Below are 24,825 nucleotides of genomic sequence, written 5' to 3'. Positions count from 1 at the left end.
AATAAACTGTTCCATAAAGGTCAGTATAGTCACTGAATCTCTGCTCGCACTACCAAACACATACCCATCCGGAAACAAATCGCTGAACTTTACCATGGAGTGGGACTTAAGTATTCGTAGAATCAATTTCTCTTCTGTGATGGTTAGCCATGGGTTGCCAGCTATATGGAAGGCAGAGGAATATAGGGCGCCATGCCCTGTAACCCGTGCAAGTTTACGCCATGTCCAGCTTGTGGTAGATACCATCTTGATATCCCTAGGGTCACTAGGAAAACCCTGTGGTAGGAGGTCGAAGAGTAAAAGCGGCAGTACCAAGTCATATTCAGGTTTCCCATATGGAATACGCTCGTTTGGATGGTACCAAGAGTAGGAAAAACTGTATTGTGCAACAAGATGGTACAATCTAAAGTCCGGGGCTCCCAAACTCCCTCTCATATGCAAAGTCATAGTGTCCCAGCGTATCCTGGGTCGTCGTTTGCCCCCATCAGGTGAGCCGGATCAAATGCATTTGAAGGATCTTGAAAAAGCTGTCTGGCAGTGGGATATTGTGGAACATGTATAGAAATTTGGGGAGAACTATCTTCTCCATGAGTGCAATTCTGCCGGACAGAGAGAGTGGAAACTTGAACTGGCGGTCTATTTGTGTTTCAAGGTTATGTATAGCTGAACCGTAATTTAGTAGTAGCACTTGATCCGATTCTCTGTGTATTTGTATAACCAAGTACCTGACTGAGTCGCGACACCATGTCAACGGGAATTCACAGTCCCACTCGACGGTTCCCGTTGTCAAGGGGAACAGTACAGACTTATTCCAGTTAACACCTAACCCTGAAAATCCACCAAAATGAAGGACCTCCCTGATCAATGGATCAAGATTAGTCTGAGGGCAGCGGACATATAAAACAATGTCATCGGCATAGAGTGACAAGAGTAGCGGGGCATTTATTAAACTGGATACCTCTGTGGAGATGCTTTTCTTGAAAGTGGCGGACCAGGGGGTCTAATGGCAGTATAAGAAGTAGCAGAGAGAGCGGGCTGCCTTGCCAGGTGCCACGTATAAGGGTGAAGGCAGAGGATAAGGTACCATTCATGCAGAACCTGGTGGTGTGGGAGGCATACTGAAATGCCATGAGGTCTATGAAACCCTTGGGGATGGCTAGTTTCCTCATTACGACCCAAATAAAAGGCCATTCTAGAGAATCTAATACCTTTTCGGAGTCTAACAGGACGGGATCTCAGGTATAATCCTATGTATTACTGCAAACAATGTACGTAAATCCAGCGCAGTGGACCTATGGGGAACAAAACCGGATTGTACTGGCGATATGATGTGATCCAAGAGTAACCGAGACTCAACGCAATCATTTTGGCAAGGACCTTATAGTCCAAGTTTAGCAGCGATAGCGGCCTGTAAGAACCGCAAAGCAATGGATCTTTTCCTGGCTTGGGCAATAACACAATTACTGCTTCGCACAAAGTTGGGGGCAGTAATTTGATCTCCAGGGCTTCATTGTATACCTCAAGGAGATAAGGCACCAGTATATCTTTATAATGCTTGTAAAAGATGCCAGTGAAGCCATCCAGTCTGGGCGCTATGGTGTCATTTAAGGCATCTATGGTGCTAACAATTTCCTCTTTAGAAAATGGCTCAGCTAGGAACTTTTGCATTTAATCCTCAAGCTATACCATAGCACTCTCATCTAAATAGGCCCTGCATTCTTCCTCACCCCTCAGCACTCGCATAGCGTATAAAGTTATGTAATATTGAAAAAAACTTGTTCCTGATTTCCACTATGTCTGTGTGCAGCCGTCCGTCCACTTACTGAATAGACATAATGTAAGTCTTCCCCACACGTGGCCGCTGCAACTGAGCCAACGTGCGACCCGGCCTGTCCCTCTCTCCATATCACCTGGCAGTGGCATATTTCCCTAGGAAGTTTATTTCACTCTTTGCCGTCTCCCGAAATTCAGCCAGCAGCAACAGACGTTTGGCCAGCTTAGTGGGGTCTGAGTGTACAAGCAGGTCCGCATCCAATATTTTCAACCGGTCCTCTAAGCTTGTCAGTGTGCCTCTCAAGGACTTCAGAATCCCAGAGTGCTTTGCAATACATTCCCCTTTATATGAGCCTTAAATGCCTCCCAAACAGTCACCCATTTGCCAACAGAGCCTACATTTCGATAAAAATAAGTCATTAAGGACTCTTGGATTCCGGCCTAGACTACCGCATCATTTACAACCTGTCCTGGGAACCGCCATTGTCGCTCAACAGCTTCTGGCCTGGGAATCTAGACATGCATACAAACTCTTGAGTGATCAGAATAGGTTCTTGGCAGGAGGGTCATGGAGCGAAACCAAGGAACCATGGTACGGGAGACATGCCAAAAATTCAGGTATGTCCAAGTGTCATGGGGGGCTGAGTAGTGCGTGTAAGCTTAGTCGTCAGGGTTGTGCATGCGCCATACGTCATTGAGACCAAGAGTGTCACAGATTTTACTAAGTACTCTGGTGGCACAGGGTTTCGTGGCAGGGGAAGGCGCTGTGCTGTCCAGGGCAGGTTGCAAAAGCAGGTTAAAATCCACCCCCCCAAAGCAAATATAATCAGCAACCAAGGGGATTAATAAGGCATGCAGCGGAAGAACAAAATCAGGGTCATCCACATTCGGTGCATAAATACACATCAAAACAATACTGTAACCCATCAACTTCCCTGTCATCATTGTGTAGCGACCCGCCCTATCCGCTGTTACTCTATACAGTTGGGAAGATAAACGTTTATGTAAAAGTATGGCAGTTCCCCTAGAATATGTGTTATAGTTTGTAAATAACGGTGCGCACCCCAACTAAAGACAAATGAGGTAGGAAATGAGGGTGACAAATGTGTTTACTGCAGAAAGACCACATCCGCTTTATGGAGCTGCAAATAATTCAATACATGTTTAACTTTCCGAGTATTGTTCAGGCCCCGCACATTCTATGTAACAAAATTGACATCTGAGATGGTGGTGAGCCTACCCGCCATCGTTACAAGTGGTGATGACTATGAAGGGCACAAATGTGTCAACATGCGCTTGTGGAACCTCATAATGAAACAATCTAGACAGGAACAAGTAATACCACAGCTCCAATACCCCACCCTCCACCCAACCACTCATCCCCTCAATCGAGAATAGGGGATCACCCACAATCCCACAATGGTATCAAGCAAACTTCAATTTTACCAAATGGGAACATCACAAGAAATTTGCATTCGTAGAGGGGTAGAGGCAATGCCTTGCCTTATCCCTGGAAACGTAAGAAACATGCATTGCAAATAAAATATATAGGGCCAGATTCCACAATAATAAACATTTGTGAGCATAAAAACCTGTAAGCAAGAACATAAAGCAGAATACACTGTGATACTTATCAATGTCTTGCCATAAGAAAGTCTCTCAGCTCGCAGAAATCAATTGCATGCTGGAACCAGCGTTCGGTATTTGTGCTGATCGCTCTGGCGTGTTGTGGCGTGGGCGATTTTCTAAGCGAGCCAACGTTGGAGCAGAGTCAAAGAAATTCCTGGGCCCCTGCTGGAGTGTCGAAGATCTTGGATCTGCCATCGTCGTCGACCTTCAGACGCGCTGGATAAAGCATTTTATACCGTAGGCAGGCCTTTCACAACGCAGCCTTAACCGTTACAAATTCCCGACGGGCCTCTTGAACCACTGCTGTGAAGTCCAGATACAATGAAATGGAAGAGCCCTGCCAGTCCAGTGACCCACGTTCCTGAGCCAACCGCAACACTGTATCTCTGTCTCTAAAGTTTAGGAGTTGTGCGAGGACGGGCCGAGGTGGATACCAGGATTGGGGCGCGGACCAGGAGTTCTATTCGCCCTTTCGACAACAAAGGTTGTGGCGAAGGACTCCCTTCCAAACAAGTCTACTTGAAGAGAAAGGAGAGAAAGGCACAACAAGCAGGTGAAAATCAACCGGGGCAGCTCAGTCTAACCTATCAGGTAGTCAATTGGTCAAGCAGGCAAGAAAACGTTTCCCAAATGCATCTCCAGCTGGCCTCAAACGTGATGGCCAACAAGGTCCCCAAACCGGCACACTATTAAGGCATCCAAAGTCACTGCTGCCTAGGTCTCATGGGAGAAGGGGGCCAATGTGAGATCCTACTGCCCCAATGATGCAGATAGACCTATCGCTGTCTCAGGGCCATCCAATGCCTCCAGACCGCTGAGGGCCGCAGCACGTCACCTGGGGGGGGGAGGGGGGTGGCCAAGGTGTGTCTAAGTGTGATTAAGGGGCACAGGAACACAGGCCAGTGATTGCGCACGGCCACTGGGCCGCACGACTTCAGCGCAATGTCAGCATGGGGGCCAGAGCGCCTCAGATCTGGAACATATGAGCGGGATTACCCACTGCTGGACAGGCCTCGTGGCCGGCCGTCCCCTCCCCGCATGGCGGGTCGTGGACCCCTGTTCCTCCTGTTCCCCCGGACAAGAACCACCCGTGCAACCCGCCGGGGCAATCCACCAGCCCTCCCCCGACGGAACATTGGCTCCTGAACCCCACCGTAGCGGCTGGCCCGGGTCCCTTCCAGAACCCCGGTCTCCGGCCCAGCCGCCATCTTGGACACTACATGACCAGGCCTCGTGGCCTCGGGTCGACCTCGGCCTCGGGCCCAGCCAGGCCCCGACATCGAGGCACCACCATCCACCCAGGGGGTGAAGAGACCACTTGACAGGTCAATGGGAGAAGGAGTGTCAACGGCTCCCCTCCGCCAGGTGTCGATCGGCCCCAGCCTGCCTGGGCGCTGGCTCCACCCCCCTGCTGGGTGTCTGGACTCCCTCATCCCGGACCTCCCGACCCCCAAGTGCGAGGGTCCGGACATCAAAGGGCGCCAGACCTATAACTGGAGTAGCTCCAGAGCAGGAAGGAATTGTATCCTGGAGTCGAGAGACACCGAGACAAACTCATCCTTGGAGGCCTGCAGGCGCTGCCGCAGCTCCTCTTCATGCATACCACCTTTGAAAGCCTGCTGGTGCTGCCGTGGCTCATCGTCATCGTGAACCATCGTCGAAGCCTGCTGGCGCTGCCGCGGCCCTCCTCATCGTGAACCATCTTCGAAGCCTGCTGGCGCTGCCGCGGCCCTTCTCATCGTGAACCATCTTTGAAGCCTGCTGGCGCTGCCGCGGCCCTCCTCATCGTGAACCATCTTCGAAGCCTGCTGGCGCTGCCACGGCCCTCCTCATCGTGAACCATCTTCGAAGCCTGCTGGCGCTGCCGCAGCCCTCCTCATCGTGAACCATCCACAAGGCCTGCTGGCGCTGCCGCGGCTCCTCCTTGCGAATCCTCCAGCTCGAGGATTGTGAGCTCCATCTCCTACTGCTTCCGTACCAGACCGGTACTCAGACTGTCCCGCTACCCTTTTCCCCCCAAGAGACTAGAATTGACGGGATCCCCGTATCCTGGTCCTGCTGTATCGTTTATGACCGTGCCCCAAGATATATATAAAAGTGTGCAGAACTCATCTCTGTGTGGTGTCCATCTGTGGGGGGGAAGTTACTTGTCTGTACGATTACCGGAGAGGGCCCTCACCAGAGGCCTCTCCCCCTGTACTCGGCCGACCCTCCGGGTCCCCGTCTAACATTGGTGGCCAGCGGCGCGATCCGAGCCGACGCATAATCGTACAGAGAGTAACTCACCCCACGACACACAGCCACCATGACGACAAAGGAGAGTGGAACAACCGAAAAATTTCAGATGGAAAAGCTGGAAGAATACAGCCACAAAGAACTCAAGCAATTCTGCATAGAGATGGGCATTGCTACCACGGGACTGAGCACGAAAGATGACCTCAAGCACGCCTTAGAATCTTGGGTGGAGACGGAAACATCCCCACCCCAAAATCAAAGCCTCGAGACCACCGAAACGAGTACCACCCCTGCAGACGAAAGAAGATCGGGCCTCTCGGCCGAAGAAGCCTGAGAACGGGAGAAAAGCCGGCTCCACAAGCTGGAGCTGGCTCGACTCCGCTTAGATGGAGAACTCAAATTAGCAGAGAAAAAAATAACCCTCGAACACTTACGGCTCAGGGAAGAACGAGAAGAGAAAAAGAGCCAGAGGGAGCTGGAAGAGAAAATACTAGCCTACGAGCATGATCGTAGCTTAAAGGAGCTCGAAATTCGACGGCAGAACAAAGACCTCGGCGTCCCCGGACACCAGAGCTCCGCTACCCCTGCGGACCCCAAGGTCCACATCCCCAAGGATGTCGTCAGGGAATACTACCGGAATGTTGATATCCAGCAGTGGTTTAAAGCCTAGAGTTAGCTATGACCTCCCACCGGATCCCACGGAGCGACTGGGGAGCCGGGTTATGGGGGAGATTTGTCAACGAAGGACGAGACGCCCTGCTGCAACTCCCCGACCAACAGATGACATCCTACGATCACATGAAGGCCGCCCTCCTCACTCGCTATGGTCTCACGCCCGAGATGTACCGGCAGAGATTTCGAGACTGCAAACAAATCCCTGGTACAACCTGGGTAAGGTACGTGAACTTTTTTAGCTGAGCCTTCGAGGGGTGGATCAAGGGCAGCCAGGTCACCACCTACGAGCAATTATTTGACCTTATTGTATGGGAGCACCTCTCCAATAATTGCTTCGTCGAACTTAGACAGCACCTCCTTGATAGTAAGCTGACCGAACCTCGAAAACTCGCCATCGAAGCAGACCGATGGGAGAGCACCCGAGTCCCTAGGAGCTGACCCAGCGAACAGAACAGAGCCTCCCAAGGGCCCCACCGCCCACGGGGGGGAGGAGGAGGCCAGGGTCGGGGCAGGGACACCGTCACGGTGCCCCCACTAGCAACCCCCCGCCCCCGGCCGGAAGAGGAAGCCCTCCCATGCGACCAGGGTTCCGCCCCAACGTTACCTGCCACAAGTGCCAGCGACCCGGCCACTACGCCAATGATCTGAACTGCCCGAAAAATCAGGGCCCCACGAACCGTAAGTTCACCGCCGCCGCCCTCGGAGAAGACCCGGGCCGGGAAGGCGACAAAGAGTACGAACAATACCAGCCCGAGTGGGAACCCGCAGCCATGTCCCTGGTCTGTCTAGGAGAGAGAGACATGGTCCCGCGGGCACCCATCCCCGCCAACACGCAGAAATACAGCCAGTGGGTCACCATCAATGGACGCTGGGCTGAAGCCCTCCGTGACACAGGGGCCAGTGTGACCGCAGTCCGCTGCCATCTGGTGACCCCTGACCAGATCCTGCCCAATGTACTCTGCCCGGTGCGGTCGGCCGACAACTCCGAAAGTCTGTGTCAGATGGCCCGCATCCCCTTTGAGTGGGGAGGGGTGTCCGGCATGCTACAAGTGACTGTCCGCGACGATGCCCCGGTGGACTGCCTTCTGGGGAACGACCTCGAGAGCTCCCCCTAGTCAGCCGTCGAGCGGAGGGAGCACCTGGGGATGCTTGGTCTCCCTGAATGGGTCTGTGTAACGACCCGATCCATGGCCGCCCGCGCCATCCCATCCACTGAAGAACCCGAGTGGCCCGAACCTCCACCGCCGGTCGTCACCGAAGAAACTACCCCTGAGCCTGGTCCCCCGGGGTCCGGCGACGAAGCCCCTGATCAACTACAAGACCTCCCGGAGCTGGCCCAGTGGCGCCAAGAAGGTGGCCCCACGCAGGAGCAGTTCTGCCAGGAACAAAGAGCGTGTCACTCCCTCAAGGGACTCCGACAACAAGCCATAGCACAGAATGCAGGGGATACCTCGGGGGCCCACTGGATCTACTGGGACAACGAGCTGCTCTACAGCGAGCAAAAGATTGCCGAACTGGGAGCCAGCCGGGTGTTGGTGGTCCCCCTCCGATTCAGGGACTTCCTATTGAACTTGGCACCTGGGGCAGGACAAGACATACAGCCGCCTAGTGACCCACTTCTACTGGCCGAAGATGCGGAACGACGTAGCCAACCACTGCCGGGCCTTCCCCACCTGCCAGGCCAGCGGGAAGAGCGGCCGAAAACTGAAAGTTCCCCTGCAACCCTTTCCCATCGTCACCACCCCCTTTGAGCGGGTAGGAATAGACATTGTGGGGCCCCTGGAGCCCCGGACAGCACAGGGACGCCGGTTCATCCTTGTCCTGGTGGACCATGCTACCCGCTACCCCGAAGCCATTCCTCTCCGAACAGTGTCAGCGCCTGTGGTGGGCCGAGCCCTGATGGGGATCTTCTCGCGGGTGGGCTTCCCCCGAGAAGTCGTCAGTGACAGGGGCACGAACTTTATCTCCAAGTACATAAAGTCCCTCTGGCAACAATGCGGGGTCACCTACAAATTCACGACCCCCTACCACCTGCAAGGGAACAGACTGGTAGAACGATTCAACCGCACGCTCAAGGGGATGATCATGGGCCTGGAAAAACCCCTACGTCGCCAATGGGACGTGCTACTCCCGTGCCTCCTGTTCGCTTACAGAGAAGTCCCCCAGAAATCCCTGGGTTTCAGTCCGTTCGAACTATTGTATGGACACCCCGTCCGGGGCCCCCTCAGCCTGGTCAAAGAAGGGTGGGAGGTGACCCCTCAGAAAACTCCCCGGATGTATACAAGTACCTCTTGACCCTCCGTAACCAGACCCGGCGGTTCAGGGAGCTTGCCATGGCCAACCTCGAAGCCAGCCAGGAAGACATGAAGCGCTGGTATGATCAGCATGCTTCCTCCATCGAGTTCGAGCCGGGACAACAGGTCTGGGTGATATCCCCGGTTGAACCTTGCGCCCTCCAGGACAAATGGATGGGGCCCTTCAAAGTGGTGGAGCGCAAGGGCCCCGTCACCTACCTGATAGACATGGAGTCACCCCGAAACCCCCTACGTGTCCTCCACGCCAACAGACTCAAGCCCCACTTTGTGCGATCTGAGCTTAGCCTCCTGATGGCTACCGACAGTGGGGCTGAGGAAGACTCCGAGCCCCTCCCCGATCTTCTGAAAACGCTCGAGAAGGACGGCTCCGTGGAGGGAGTCCATCTCTCCGACGCCCTGTCTCCAGAGCAACGTCGAGACTGCCAAGAACTACTACACCAATTTTCCGACCTGTTTTCCCTCATTCTGGGGGTCACCCCCTGGTGCCTCCACGAAGTTGACACCGGGGATAGCCCCCCTATCCAACACAGGGCGTACAGGGTGCCTGATCGAGTATGCGCCTGCATCCAGGCGGAAGTCTCCAAAATGCTAGCTCTGGGAGTGATCGAGCCGTCCGACAGCCCCTGGGCCAGCCCGGTCGTGCTGGTCCTCAAGGCCGCCGCCACGGGCGTCGCCCCCGAGCTCAGGTTCTGTGTAGACTATCGGGGTCTGAACGTCACAAGGACCTACGCTCATCCCATCCCCCGGGCAGATGAGCTGATTGACCGCATGGGGGCCGCCCACTACCTGAGCATCTTCGACTTGACAGCGGGCTATTGGCAGATCGGCCTCACCCCAGGGGCCCAGGAGCGATCCACCTTCTCCAACCCGGATGGTCACTACCACTTCAAGGTGATGCCATTCGGAATGAAAAACGCCCCCGCCACCTTCCAGAGACTAGTGAACAAGGTGCTGGCGGGGCTCGAGGAATTCAGCGCCGCCTATCTGGACGATATTGCTGTGTACAGCAACCACTGGGCAGAACACCTCCACCACCTCCGGGAGGTCCTGAACGCCCTCCGGCAGGCCGGGCTCGCCATCAAGGCGAGCAAGTGCCAGATCGGCCAAGGGTCCGTGACGTACCTGGGGCACCAGGTGGGAAGTGGCCTGGTGGCCCCCCTCCAGCTCAAGATTGCCGCCATCCAGGTCTGGGAGCCCCCGGTCACCCAGACAGAGGTCCGAGCCTTCCTGGGGCTCACTGGGTACTACCGGCGCTTCGTAAAGGACTATGGCAGCATTGTGGGGCCCCTCACAGAACTCACGTCCAAAAAGAACCCCAAGCAAGTCAACTGGACTCCTGAATGTCAGGCGGCCTTCGAGAACCTGAAGTCCGCCATGTGCACCGCCCCCGTGCTCCAGGCCCCCGACTACAGCCGGGAATTCATTGTACAGACAGACGCCTCAGATCATGGCGTGGGGGCCGTCCTCTCCCAACTCAACCCCGAGGGGGTCGATCAGCCAGTGGCCTTCATCAGCTGACGCCTGCTGGCCCGAGAACAGCGCTGGAGCACCATCGAGCGGGAGGCCTTCGCCGTAGTGTGGGCCCTCAAGAAGCTCCGGCCCTATCTCTTCGGTACCCACTTCCGGGTACAAACAGATCACCGACCCTTGCAGTGGCTGATGCAGATGCGGGGGGAGAACCTGAAGCTGTTGTGTTGGTCCATCTCCCTGCAGGGGATGGATTTCACTGTGGAGCATCGCCCCGGCCAAGACCACTCCAACGCAGACGGCCTGTCCCGCTTCTTCCGCCTCGGCGAGGAGAGTACCCAAGAGGATGGGTGACTCTCCCTGCCTTCAGCTGGGGGGGACGCGTGTTGGACAGGCCTCGTGGCCGGCCATCCCCTCCCCGCATGGCGGGTCGTGGACCCCTGTTCCTCCTGTTCCCCCGGACAAGAACCACCCGTGCAACCCGCCGGGGTAATCCACCAGCCCTCCCCCGACGGAACATTGGCTCCTGAACCCCACCGTAGCGGCTGGCCCGGGTCCCTTCCAGAACCCCGGTCTCCGGCCCAGCCGCCATCTTGGACACTACATGACCAGGCCTTATGGCCTCGGGTCGACCTCGGCCTCGGGCCCAGCCAGGCCCCGACATCGAGCACCACCATCTACCCAGGGGGTGAAGAGACCATTTGGCAGGTCAATGGGAGAAGGAGTGTCAACGGCTCCCCTCCGCCAGGTGTCGATCGGCCCCAGCCTCCCTGGGCGCTGGCTCCACCCCCCTGCTGGGTGTCTGGACTCCCTCATCCCGGACCTCCTGACCCCCAAGTGCGAGGGTCCGGACATCAAAGGGCGCCAGACCTATAACTGGGGTAGCTCCAGAGCAGGAAGGCAGTTGTATCCTGGAGTCGAGAGACACCGAGTCGAACTCATCCTTGGAGGCCTGCTGGCGCTGCCGCGGCTCATCGTCATCGTGAACCATCGTCGAAGCCTGCTGGCGCTGCCGCGGCCCTCCTCATCGTGAACCATCTTCGAAGCCTGCTGGCGCTGCCGCGGCCCTTCTCATTGTGAACCATCTTCGAAGCCTGCTGGCGCTGCCGCGGCCCTCCTCATCATGAACCATCTTCGAAGCCTGCTGGCGCTGCCGCGGCCCTCCTCATCGTGAACCATCTTCGAAGCCTGCTGGCGCTGCCGCGGCCCTCCTCATCGTGAACCATCCACAAGGCCTGCTGGCGCTGCCGCGGCTCCTCCTTGCGAACCCTCCAGCTCGAGGATTGTGAGCTCCATCTCCTACTGCTTCCGTACCAGACCGGTACTCAGACTGTCCCGCTCCCCCCAAGAGACTAGAATTGACGGGATCCCCGTATCCTGGTCCTGCTGTATCGTTTATCACCGTGCCCCAAGATATATATAAAAGTGTGCAGAACTCATCTCTGTGTGGTGTCCATCTGTGGGGGGGAATTTACTTGTCTGTACGATTACCGGAGAGGGCCCTCACCGGAGGCCTCTCCCCCCTGTACTCGGCCGACCCTCCGGGTCCCCGTCTAACATCCACTGTCATTCGGGGTGCCCGCGATGATCACAAGCTTCAAGAGGGGGTCCAAAACAGCTGGTGAGGCATTGCGGTCCCAGCGGGGACCTGCAATTCTCACAAATCCGTCCATAGAGGCGCGCGCCTGTGCGATGAGGAAGGCAGCAACAGCCCACCACAGCGTGCCGACCATAATCGAGGCCGTGGCTCAGTCAGGAGACGCAGGCCCCAGCACGCACTTTGTGGACGGAGCAGTCCCGGGTCATCAGGCGGTGAAACATGGTCTCCTGCTGGCATGTATGGGGGTTACACAGCCACGCCACACAGCAGATCTGTTTGCAGGCTCCGGGATGGTCGTTGTCTGGGGAGTTCGGCGGAGCTCCGAGACTCCGCTGCCATCTTGGTCCGCAGTCTGGCCAAGCCCCAAGCTGAATAGACATTCACTGCATTTAGAGTGATGGGAGGTGTTCCCCTTGCAATTGAATGGGGCCTGTCTCGCTTAAACAATGTTGTATACACCTCTGTGGTCATACTGCACCAGTGAGGACAGAACTGGTTTGGAATGAGCTCAGAGATTCTTGCACAAAGAACAAAGACAAAATGGGATATAAGAAGTGGACCTTAAACCCCGAACTTTAGATCACATCTGGACTCAAGAGGAACCTTTGCCTAGAAGAAGAGTTGGAGAGCTGTGAGGAGGAGTACTGTCCCTTTGTTGCGTGCTTAGTGGGGTTGGCCTGCAGTTGCTGCTTCTGCTTATGACAAAGACTGGAACTTTGCTGAGAAATCTGATCGCAGAAGAATCTCCAAGGCCTATGTGTGCTGGCCTCCTATTCTAAAGTCACAGGGTCACAAAGACTTCAACCCCTGCTTCCCTAAATTCTACTGCTGAGATTTCTGACCTTCCAGGAGGTGCCTGTTCCAGTTTTGGGCTCTGGAGGTTGTTCCTGCTGTTGGGAACTGGAAGAAACCTAAGAGAAGCAAGAAAATCGATCTCCAAAGCCATCAATGGTGCCGTTGTGACGCCCTGACCTGCGCCAAAGCAAGGGGCACCACTCATGAAGTGCTCAAAGCACCGCCTTGCCTGCACTGCAGCTCCGAATCCCTTCGACACCTGGCAACGCCTGCAGTTATTGGCACTCCCAATGCCAGCTCTCGCACCGACTCCATCATGGCTAGTGCCTGCATACTGTTATCGTGGCGCCGATAACCACCGAGGGTGAATCCACAAACTCGTCGACTTCACCTTGCCTCACCGGAACCAACGCCTCACTTCCAATGCAACCAACTTCTCTGTCCAGGATTCGACACGTCGCCTCCTCAAGGACATGACTCCTCGCCTCCCCCGTGACAGCCATTACCCACCCACGGCTGCACAACTAACGCCTCACCCCCACGACGCCGGGCATCGTCATAGACTTTGTTTACCAAGGTACTGTTTGTTTGGGGGTCCATGTGACTCTATGCCCAATGCCTCACACTGTACTTTGGATTTATTGCTGTCATGAAGTCGTAATAGCCCCAGGTGGAGCTATTTGTTTTCTACAAGCTTTATTTTTTAAATAACTGTTTTGAAGTGCTATTTTACTTCATATATGTTGGATTTGTGTCATTTTGGTCTTGTTGAGTTTAGATAAAGATACCTGTACATGTGTGATGTTTTCACTATATCACTGTGTGTTTTGAGTACAAATACTTTACACATTACCTTTGGTATAAGCCTGTCGTCTTGTGCCAAGCTACCAAAGGTGTGAGCAGTGTGTGTATCCCCCTTACCCTGACTAGAAGTATGGGTCTCTACATGGACGAAGGTGCATATTTCTGCCAACTAGAGACCCCCCGTTCTAACATGTACTATACTAGTACAGGTACAAACTACATACGACTCCCCAATCTACTATAGTCCTGAAATCTGGAGTTTAATACAATTTCAGCAACAATGTCCATTCGGTTTTATGTGTGCAGTATTTAGGTCGGGTTTAAAAGAAAATATTTTGGCTTGCATTTAAAGAATAGACTTTAAGGCTAAACTCTTATATGAGTGTGAAGAAATTTCAATATACAGGGAACATTTCCTAAGGGTGCGTTTGAGGCTAGAGTTGTTTTAAAAAACACCCCCAATTCAAGAAAAAGTAGTCAATCTGCATTAGTTGTGTCCATGCACAGATTTGTGGTATTCATCATTATTCCTAACAGTATTCCGCTACAGACGCATAAGGCTCTGGGTATCAGTTCTACTATTGGGAATGTCAGGTGATTATTTCCACAGGTTCCTAATCTCCTGTGCAGAGTTCTCCTGAATGACAAAGTCCACACTGGGGGAATAAAGACTCCTGTACAAAGGCACACTTTATTTTTTCTGTAAGGAATACATTTTCCCTGTGGAACAAGCCCTTTTCCGACACTGCCATGCGAGGAAGATCCACTCTCCTCCTACTTTCCCGGGAAGTGCAGGATTCCAGCACTTGACTGGAATAAATCTTTATTTCCAGGGTGGGAAGGGGTTGGAAAATACTTTGAGAATGCCACCAAACATGCACATCTACAGACATTCTCAAACTTCCACACCTTGGAATACCTCTTTTCACTCCTAGAATAGAATTTCAGCCCTACCAAGTATCACACATCAGGCGTTAGACTTACCCATTTCAGTGTGGTGATCTGCATCACCACACTGAAATGCATTGTCACGCATTTGCATAGTGTCTGAGTGCCAGGGAAGCGTTGCCTAAAACAGTAATATCATGGAGTATGGTAGCTGGCAGAGCGCCGCCTGTGCCGGTCACATGCTGCTCCTGCCAGCTTGGTGCTACAATGTATTGTTCTTAATTATGTTCGCTGCGCACGTCTCAGCCAGCATGACTTCAGCAGTGCGCAAAGTCTACCAATGTCACAGCCATGGCACAGTCAGATTAGGTGATACCTGGCGCTGCGGGTGACGTCACGACGTCCTGCTGCCAAAGAATGGGAGTTTTTTTCGAGAGGGACTAAGCAGTGAGGGGCTGTTTATTGGTGAACGGGCGCCGGCGCCGCATTCATGGTGCTCGCAGAAATGCCTTCTGCTCATCCCGGGCCATCAAAAATCACTATGTGGAATTCAATGATTGCCAAGCCTCAGGTCAAGGAGCCAGTGACTGCGTTTGCATTGGCCACCCAGGACAGACTTCTGCCACTGGACTGCAGACTCACCAAGGAATGTGTCCTGAGACTCAGCTGCGCTGACAGCATAATTCCATAGCTGCCAAGGTTTCAGATTACTTATGTGCGACATTTTCATAATTTCAGTGTACTTATGAGTGACATTCAATGACTATGAGTGACACTTTCTCACAAGCAAAATCAAGCAATGAAGACGAAGGTGAGGGGAACATAAATATCAGATATTACACCAATTTGAGCATCGAGAAATACTAAGAATATCTTAAAACTGGGCAAAGCGCCAGAACCGGAAGGGCACTAACCTAGTGCCCAGTTTACTTTAGCTCAAGATCATGATGTGCTAAAAGTAATAGTAAATTAAATAAGGATTTGAGACGGTACTATTAGCACTTACTAGTCTGTAGTGAGCAGCACCTGACTGCACAGACAACAAACCAATCAAACACTGCAGTGATTGTTTAATTCTTATGACCAGCATAGCTGGCAAATTTGCAGACTGCTTATGTGTCACATTTTTGTGCTTTCAGTGTGTGTATAAGTGACATTCTATTGCCAAACGAGTGACTCATCCTCGCAAGTGAATTAAAGCAGTAACTAGTATTTTTGTGCATCTCTGTGAATTTTAGATGAATATGCAGGATAAAAACCCAGCTTCATTTGTTAACCAGTGAAGCCAGTCAAGACCATGCAAATGGAAAAACTTGCAGTATGAGGAACTCCTCAACATGTCCCAGATGGAAATTTCAGGAAGATATATGGAGGCAAGCATGTGCCCCAACATTTGCTGTACCTGAATTATTCTTCTCGAAAAAAGCCCCTAGGTTACATATTTTAATCTAGAAAAAAGGAGGATGGGGGGTCTATGTGGGTTAGTTTAACGACCTTAAGATCTCATAACCCAAAACGTAACACGGACAATAAACGAGAGATAAAAGGTCTGGGAAGATGTGTGTTGTACCGCAACTAAGAACTAAGGAGGATCATGAAACACCAAGAAATTACATATGGCTGAAAACTCCCACTGCCGGCTTCCGAGTGGGAGTGGAGGGACCTCCACTCCCACTCGGAAGCCGGCAAGAGGTACCGACGGACAGAGCGGGGCCTCATTTTTTTCCCGAGCGGGTGCCGGGTGAGGTGAGGTGACTTCCCACATAATGCTGGGAAAGGATGAGTAACTCAATTTTCCACCAGTCTACATTGGAGACCCAAGTTCCTGGTAGGAATATTTTGATTTGATACTGCCTTGCTTCACATTCACGTGATCACTTATTTTGCAGTTGCTATTAAGATCACGGTCCTGAAGAAAGCTGGATAACATTAATCCACATAGCTGAAACATGTCGACCACTCTGCACTGTGCCTATATATAGTCATATTTTCAAACTATCAGGCGTAATTTTAATCTTGACACTAGAACAGTGCCCATTAAACATATTTTCTGTTCTGATAGTTATTTTTATTGTTACCTTTATCACTCACTTTTTTCACACAGCACTGCACTCCATCAGCACCTATTTGAAATACACTGTGGCTAGAGATCTACCTCGGAAATCCATCTCTGCACCATCACTTGAGGGGTTGGGTGAGTTTTGGATCCACCATCCATATCCCACGTGATGATATTCCGCCACAATGGTGGTCTGATGGGAGTTTTCAGCCATATGTAATTTCTTGGTGTTTCATGATCCTCCTTAGTTCTTAGTTGCGGTACAACACACATCTACATAATTTAATCACCAGAAAGACCCAGAAGTTCGTCGCACATAAAAAACAACTAAAGGGTTTGTTCTGAAAACAAAACTGTCCGCCCAAACTGCCAGCTGAGATGCACCACCGCGGATCTCAACTGCTAATATTAATCAATAATGAGTGAGTGTCAGCTGAGCCCAGTATGCCGGGGCGCCACCACCGTCTGAGGTGAGCAGTGAGCTACAGCCTGAGGCTAAGGCTCACGCTGTAAATAATTATTATATGTAAATATACAACAATAATCACACAGACCTGAGTGAGACAAGCTGGCCAGTACAGAGACTTGCAACATGCTGGCACACACTGGGGGGGTGAAATTCGGGTCAAATTAATGATCTACGGCCTCTGGGATAGCTCTGGTCATCAAGTAAATAAATGTTCGCCGAAGAGGTTGGCACTGTGTCACCAATTAATCTGGTGAACCGGGTTCAGGCAGTGGTGAGGGCACTCAGCTGCAGCAAAATGTAGAAACATAACTGCCGCTCGACTATCTGCTGACAGGCTGTGAGTAATCGAACACAAGAACTGGGTGATTATCGGCATCATATCACACCATGCCACGTGAATGCTGCCGGCCTGAAGTCTCAGCAACAGTATCATGCGTGGTATTGGCAGAACGGAACTGTTTGAATTATGCTGCCAGACCAGCTGAGTCCGAGGACAGCGAGACCCACAGTGCCGATGCAAATGCTGTCATTGGCTCTGTGACCAGAGGCTTGGCAATCATTGAATTCCACACTGCAATTTTTGACGGCCCGGGATGATCAGAAGGCAGTTTTGCGAGCGCCATGATTGTGGTGCAGCAACCGTTCACCAATAAACCGCCCCTCACTTCTTAGTCCCTTCCAAAATGAACTCCCCTGCTTTGGCAGCAGGACGTCGTGACCCCAACGCGCGGCGCCAGGTATGGCGTAATCTGACTGGGCCCTGGCTGTGATGTTGGTAGCCTTTGCGCACTGCTAAAGTTATGCTGGGCGAGAGCTGCGTAGCTGACATAATTAAGATTATACATTGTAGCAGCATTAGCTCGACTACGCTAGGAGCACCAAGCCGGAAGGAGCAGCACGTGTACTCCACTGGCGGTGCTCTGCCAGCTACCACACTCCATGATATTACCGTTTTAGGAAACGCTTCTCTGGCACTCAGACACTATGCAAATACGTAACAATGCGTTTCAATACGGTGATGTGGATCACCACACTGAAATGCGTTAGTCTAACGCCTGATGCGTGATTCTTGGCAGGACTGTAATTCAAACAGTTCAGTCTCACCAATACCACGCATGATACTGTTGCTGAGACTTACAGCTGGCAGCATTTACGTGGCATGGAGTCATGTGATGCCAATAATCACCCAGTTCTTCTGTTCAATTACTGACAGCCTGTCGGTAGATAGTCGAGCGGCAGTTATGTTTCTACATTTTGCTGCAGCTGAGGGCCCTCACCACTGCCTATGCCCGGTACACCAGTTTAATTTGTGACAGAGTGCCAACCTCTTCGGCGCACATTTATTCCCTTGTTGACAAGCGCTATCCCAGAGGCTGCAGCACATTTATTTGACCCGAATGTCACCCCACTGGTGTGTGCCAGCATGCTGCAAGACTCTGTACCGGCCAGCTTGTCTCACTCAGGTCTGTGTGAGATTATTGTTGTATATTTACATATAATAATGATTTACAGCGTGAGCCTGAGCATCAGCCTGTAGCTCACTGCTCACCTCAGACGGTGGTGGCGCCCCGGCGGGCTGGGCTCAGCTGACACTCACTCACTATTGATTAACATTAGCTGTTGAGATCCGCAGTGGAGCATCTCAGCTGGTAGTTTGGGTGGACAGTTTTGTTTTCAGAACAACCCTTTAGTTTTTTTCTTTATGTGCGACAAACTTCTTGGTCTATCTGGTGATTAAATCATGTAACCTGGGGCATTTTTCGAGAAGGCTAATTCAGGTACAGCAAATGTTGGGGCACATGCTTGCCTCCATATATCTTCATGAATTTGCTATCTGGGACACGTTGAGAAGTTTCTCGTAGTGCAAAGTTTTCCATTTGCATGGTCTTGACTGGTTTTATTGGTTAACTACTGAAGATTGGTTTTTATCTTGCATATTCATCTCAAATTCACAGAGAAGCACAAAAATACTAGTTACTGCTTTAATTTACTTGCCAGGAAGAGTCACTCGTTTGGCAGTAGAAAGTCACTTATACACACACTAAAAGCACAAAAATGTGACACCTAAGCAGTCTGAAAACTTGCCATCTATGCTGGTCATAAGAATTAAACACTCACTGCAGTGTTTGATTGGTTTGTTGTCTGTCCAGTCAGGTGCTGCTCACTTCAGACTAGTAAGTGCTAATAGTACCTTCTCAAATCCTTACTTAATTTACTCTTACTTTTAGCACGTCATGATCTTGAGCCAAAGTAAACTGGGCCCTAGGTTAGTGCCCTTCCATTTCTGGCGCTTTGCGAACTTTTAAGTAATTCTTAGTATTTCTTGTTGCTCAAATTGGTGTAATTTCTGATATTTATGTTTCCCTCACCTTCGTCTTCATTGCTTTATTTTGCTCGTGAGAAAGTGTCACTCATAGTCGTTGAATATCACTCATAATTACACTGAAATTATGAAAATGTCACACATAAGCAATCAGAAACCTTGGCAGCTATGGAATATATGAGTGCTGATTTTTCATTGCAGAGATGGCTGCACTCGTAAAATAATTACTCCAGTCCCTCTGTGGATTCCTGGCCGGCATTAACAAAATTAAATTCCATTGTCAACCAACATTTACGACTGAATATCTTTTTGAGAATAGAGGGTGATATTATCAAGGGGGTTTATCTCCGCTTTTTTGGCTTTAAAAGCCAAGAAAGCGGAGATAAAATTATCTCCCTATTTCCTAGCTGTCGCTAACACCAGTTAGCGACAGCTAGTGGGAGATAGCGACCATCTTGGGCCCCACTTTGCATGTCAGTGATATTTATCACTAATGACATGCAAAGTGGGCGTGCCAAGATGTTAGCGACTGAAAACAGTTGCTAACATCGCTATCTCCTATTACCAACTTTTGGAGATATTCGCGCTAAGCGCGAATATCTCCATAAGCTAACACCTGCCCTGAGCAGCTCTTAGCCATGTTATCCAATGGGAGGTGGATAACATGGCTAAGAGCATTAGCTCGGTAATGCATGAATATCGCTGACTTTTCAGCGATATTCATTCATTTGCGGCGATTTTTATCGCATTTGCGATCAACCTTGGTAATACCAAGGTTTATTTGCGGTAAAACTCGCCGCAGCTCAGCGGTAAATTTTTGTCTCTAACCAAGCAAAAGCGATAATTATCGCTATTGCTTGGTAATATGCCCCGAGCCCATTGTTTACAGGAGTTCATTTTTAGATAATAAGGACAAAGTGTGATTCAACAGTTTTTTAAATTATGTCAGTCATCTAGTCCTCAACAATGCAGAATTTTACGCCCGACATTCACATTCATCGTCCTTTAAAGAAATAAAGGATTTAGATTACCTGGCACAGTCTACAATCCCGCGGTAATTCTCTTCATGCATTCCTCTCTGTAAGGACTGGAGACGTGTCTTTATAACTACAAAGGGAAGTAAAACACATTGAAGCAAGCAATTGAGAGCGTCTTGATACCACTAACATGTTAACCCATATCTCATGATCCATAACACTTCCATTGTTTAGCCACAGAATTTAAAATGTAGCACATTTGCTGAAATAACAAGCATTGGTAAATGTATTCGGTTTTGCGTACCTGATAATTTGCTGTTTTTTGTTATATGTTGTAGCATGCTGAGTAGTTGTACAACATAAGTTACAGAAAGTCTGTTAAAGTATTATGATTTGTTTATGCACTAACAGCCTGATTCATCAAAGACTCGTTTTGCGAGTCTTTAATAGCGATTCATAAGGAATCGCTATTACAGACTCGCAAAACGGGATTCATGTAGGAATCGCAAAATATAATGCGATTCCTACACATTCCTTATTTGCGATTAGCAAATTGCTAATCGCAAATAAGGAATACCTCCCCATTCATTCCTATTGGCCAAAAGGCCCATAGGAATGAATGGGGAGTATTCCTTATTTGCGATTAGCAATTAGCTAATCGCAAATAAGATAGCGATTTAAAGGGTGCCAGGGGTGTCCAAAGGACACCCTGTAGCACCCCTTAAATGCAAATTTAAACAGGTGTTGCGCACACACATGTCCAAAGGACATGTGTGTGTGCACCATGCAACTTAGAAAAATGCTTTTAAAAGCATTTTTCTGAGTTTTCGCTATTTACCACGAGGTTTGACCTCGCGGTAAATAGCGGGCCGAAATTACGAATTCGCAATTTTAAAATGGATGATGAATTGCATTTAAGGAATCTCAAATAGAGATTCCTTAAATGTAATTCCTCGCAAAATAGCAAAATCGCTATTACCGATTTTTGCATTTGAGATGATGAATCCCAAATGCAATGATTGCGCTTGCAAAGAGCAAGATTCTGAGAATCTGGCCCTTGGTGAGCGCAATTCAGCTTCATGAATCTGGCCGTAAGAGTCAATATATTGTGCTGTTACTAGTGGTGTGATGCAGACATTTGCAAAATTTAGAAAAATGTAATGAAAGAGGGAAATAATAGATTTCATTGTTGTAATAGCAATAGTATGTGTTTAGAGGAGTTCTGACAACTTTTGGCCCTTTGCTAGTGCACCTGCTGCACCATTAAAATCATGACCCTATTGTCTGTAAAGTCACTGCACTTGTGACTGCATGTTTAATAGTAAAATATTGCTATATTTGGAGTTCACACGGGTTCCTAGAGCTTTGGGCCCCGGTGCCACTGCACCTGCTGCACCATTGAAATCATGACCCTAGTGTCTGCAAGTTAATTACACTTGTAACTGCTTATTTAGTATTTAAATATAGCAATATTTGGTGTTTAGGGGAGTATTGACAAGTTTTGGCCCCGGTGCCACTGCACCTGCAGCACCATTAAAAACATTGCCCAAGTGCTTGCTAGATATCTGCACTTGTGACTTCCTGTTTAGTAGTAAAGTTTAGCAATATTCTGCATTGGGGGGGTCCCTAGAGCTTTTGGCCCGGTGCAACTGCACCTGCTGCACCATTTATATCAAGCCTCTTTTAACTGCAAGATAACTGCAGTTGTCTGCCTAACTAGTAGTAAAATGTAGCAATATTAGGGGTTTCGAGGAGGTCATTACAAATGTTGGGCCTGGTGCCACTGCATCTGCTGCACCATTCAAATCATGACACTGTTGTCACTGCACTTGTGACTGCCTGTTTAGTAGTAAAATATAGCAATAGTAGGTGTTTAGTGGGGCACCTAGAGCTTTTGGTCCTGGTACTACTGCACCTGCTGCACAATTCAAATCATGACCCTATTGCCTGCTATGTAAATGCGCTTGTGACTGTCTTGTTCAGTAGTAAAATGTAGCAATAATCGGGGTTTAGTGGGGTCCCTAGAGCTTTTGGCGTTCTTTTGCCATTGCACCTGCTGCACCCTTCTAATCGAGTCCCTTTTAACCGCAAGGAAACTGCAATTGTGACTGCCTGTTTAGTAGTCAAATTTAGCAATATTATGTGTTCAGAGGAGTTCTGACAACGTTTGTCACAGTGTTACTGCACCTGCTGCACCATTCAAACCATGACCCTGGTGTCTGCAAGGTATCTGAACTTGTGGTTGCCTGTTTAGGAATAAAATACAGCAATATTAGGAGTTTAGTGGAGATATGACAACTTTTGGTCCTGGCACTACTGCACCAGCTGCGCCATTTAAATCAAGCACTTTCAACTGCAAGGTAACTGCAATTGTGACTGCCTGTTTAGTAGTAAAAAACAGCAATATTAGGTGTTTAGTGGGTTGCCTAGAGCTTTTGGTCCTGGTGTCACTGCACCTGTTGTACCATTGAAATTATGAACCTGTTGTCTGCACTTGTGACTGCCTGTCTAGTTTAAAATGTTAGCAATAACCTGGGTTTAGTGGGATCACTAGAGTTTTTGGCCTCAATGTCACTGCATCTGCTGCATCTTTCAAAACATGTCCCTTTAACTGCAAGATAATTGTAATTGTGACTGCCTGTTTAATAGTCAAATAGAGCAATATTATGTGTTTTGGGGATTTCTGAAAACTTCTGGGTCCAGCGCTACTGCACCTGATGCACTATTCAAATTATGACCTGTTGCGCCTGTTTAGTAGTAAAATATAGCAAAGCTCTTGTATATTACCTTTACTTTTTTTAACGAGCAATGTTACAAAATCTAGAATTTAATCATAATGACGAAATAGATTAAGTTGAAAAAATCAAGCCAATAATGCCTACAAAGTGCAAAGAAAGGTACTGAGGTGGGAATAGGAAACACCACAAATGTTCTAAGGCTAAAGCATCTGCTTTACATACCTAATCAATAAAAAGCAAGCATTCCAGCATACTGTTAGAAGCTGTCTGCCTTTTCTGTTGGAAAGATGTTTTCTTGACATTAAATGGGGCTTACACAGTGTGAACAGCTTTAGCAGAAGTATTGTAAATGTGTGCAGCCAGGGGAAGTTAACAAAATCAAAAAATTCCATGCAAAAGAGAATAAACACAGCAATTTAGCTGAGGTTACTGATAAGAGCCTCCTTTTAAGATATATTAAAGACAAGAGATTTCACAAGCACAGCGCAAGCGAAACCTAAGCAATCAGCCTACAAATGTTAAAAAATTGACATATATCTTGAAATAGCCCTTTCTAACACACAATCCTTATATTTATATATATATATTCACTGAAAAAAAACAAAGGTTACAGTGAGGTTATAATTAGGCTTGGATTTCACTCGTACAAACCAGTGAAATTCAGCAGTTATAGTTAGCTGAGCTAACTATATCTCATGCCCCACAATGCACTGCTTATGACCTCACATATTACATCACTCATGACAGGGGCAGTGACATTACTGATGACATCACTGATGACATTGCAAATGACACCACTGATGACATCTTCCAGTGACTGTGAGTGTTTTTAAAACGTTTATGAGTGTTAAATAAACCACGGTGAATTGGTGAATCAGTAGGTATCTGAGTGCTTCTATGGATGAATCAGTGGGTGCATGACTGACTGCATGTGTTAGTGAATAGTGATTAGGTGCCTCAGTGAATATATGGGTGAGTGACTGGTTGTGTGAATTTCTGTTTCAGTCTGACAGTTGCCAAGTGGCTTCATGGGTGTGTGAGGGGGTTTGTGAGTGGCTGTATTGGTGAGTGATTGGTTGTCTGAGTACCTGCATGGTTGTCTGAGTGTCTGTGTAGGTAGGTGAGAGGGTGCGTGACTGCCGTATGGATAAGTGTTTGGGTGAGTCAGTGGCTGTATGGGTTAGTGAGTGTGTGTGTGTGTGAAGGGCTTTATGAATGACTGTGTGTATGGCTGTGTGGGTGAGTAAGTGGATCTGTCAGTGGTATATGAGTGAGTAACTAGCTATTTGAAAGGCAGTTTAGGTGAGTGATGGGTTATATGAGTGACTGGGTGAGTGCGTGAATGTAAGAGTTGTTGTATGGGTTTGTGTGTGCTTGTGTCTGCGACTGTATAGTATGTGTTATTATCTGTATGAGTTAGTGAGTGGGTGTGTGTGTATCTGTATGGGTGAGTAGGTGGCTGTGTGATTGACTGTATGGGTGAGTGACTAGGTTTTTGTATAGCTAAATGGGTGACAGATACAGTGTGTGAATGGCTGCATGGGTGTATGAGTGGATATGTCAGTGGCTGTATTTGTGACTGGGTGGGTGTATGAATGGCTGTATGGGTGTGTGAGTGGATGTGTGTGTGGATCTATGAATCAATGATTGGATGCGTAAGTAAGTGGATGGGTATGTGAATTTGCTTGTGAATGGTTGTATGGGAGTGGGTGTTTGAAAGGTTCTATGGGGGTGTGAGTGGGTAAATCAGTAATTATGTGGATGATGTCATCAGTGAAGTAATTTTAGATGTCATCAGTGATGTCACTGACCATGTCTTGAGTGATGTAATCTGTGAGTTCACAAGCAGTACATTCTGAGTACATTCTGAGTTTCACTAACTTTGTATGAGTGAAATCTGAGCCTAGCTATAATGTCCCTGTAACCTTAGTTTTTTTCAGTAAATTCCTAAGGTTTTTTAAATGCTAGTTCCTAACTATAACGTCAGTGAATTTCTATTGTTTTTCAAGTAGTAATCGTGTTTGCAAAGTGGTGAAGAAAGAGGGCGGGCCTCTAAAGACATCCTAGCAATCCCACTG

The 24,825-nt window shown here is 49.4% G+C and overlaps 1 protein-coding gene across 1 annotated transcript in view; it reads right to left on the bottom strand.

The window, feature by feature from the left end:
• Window positions 1–24,825, bottom strand: part of LOC147712429 (mitochondrial glutamate carrier 1-like) — a 327,075-nt gene that overhangs the window by 116,699 nt on the left and 185,551 nt on the right. The window contains exon 8 of the mRNA XM_086923106.1: window positions 20,064–20,139. Within this exon, the coding sequence (XP_086779232.1) occupies window positions 20,064–20,139 (76 nt within the window). The remainder of the gene's footprint in view (window positions 1–20,063; window positions 20,140–24,825) is intronic.

Source organism: Lissotriton vulgaris, chromosome 5 (genome assembly GCF_964263255.1).
Source record: "Lissotriton vulgaris chromosome 5, aLisVul1.2, whole genome shotgun sequence".
NCBI lineage: Eukaryota > Metazoa > Chordata > Amphibia > Caudata > Salamandridae > Lissotriton > Lissotriton vulgaris.
Note: the sequence above shows the minus strand (reverse complement) of the source record. Positions and strands in the feature narration are given on the sequence as shown.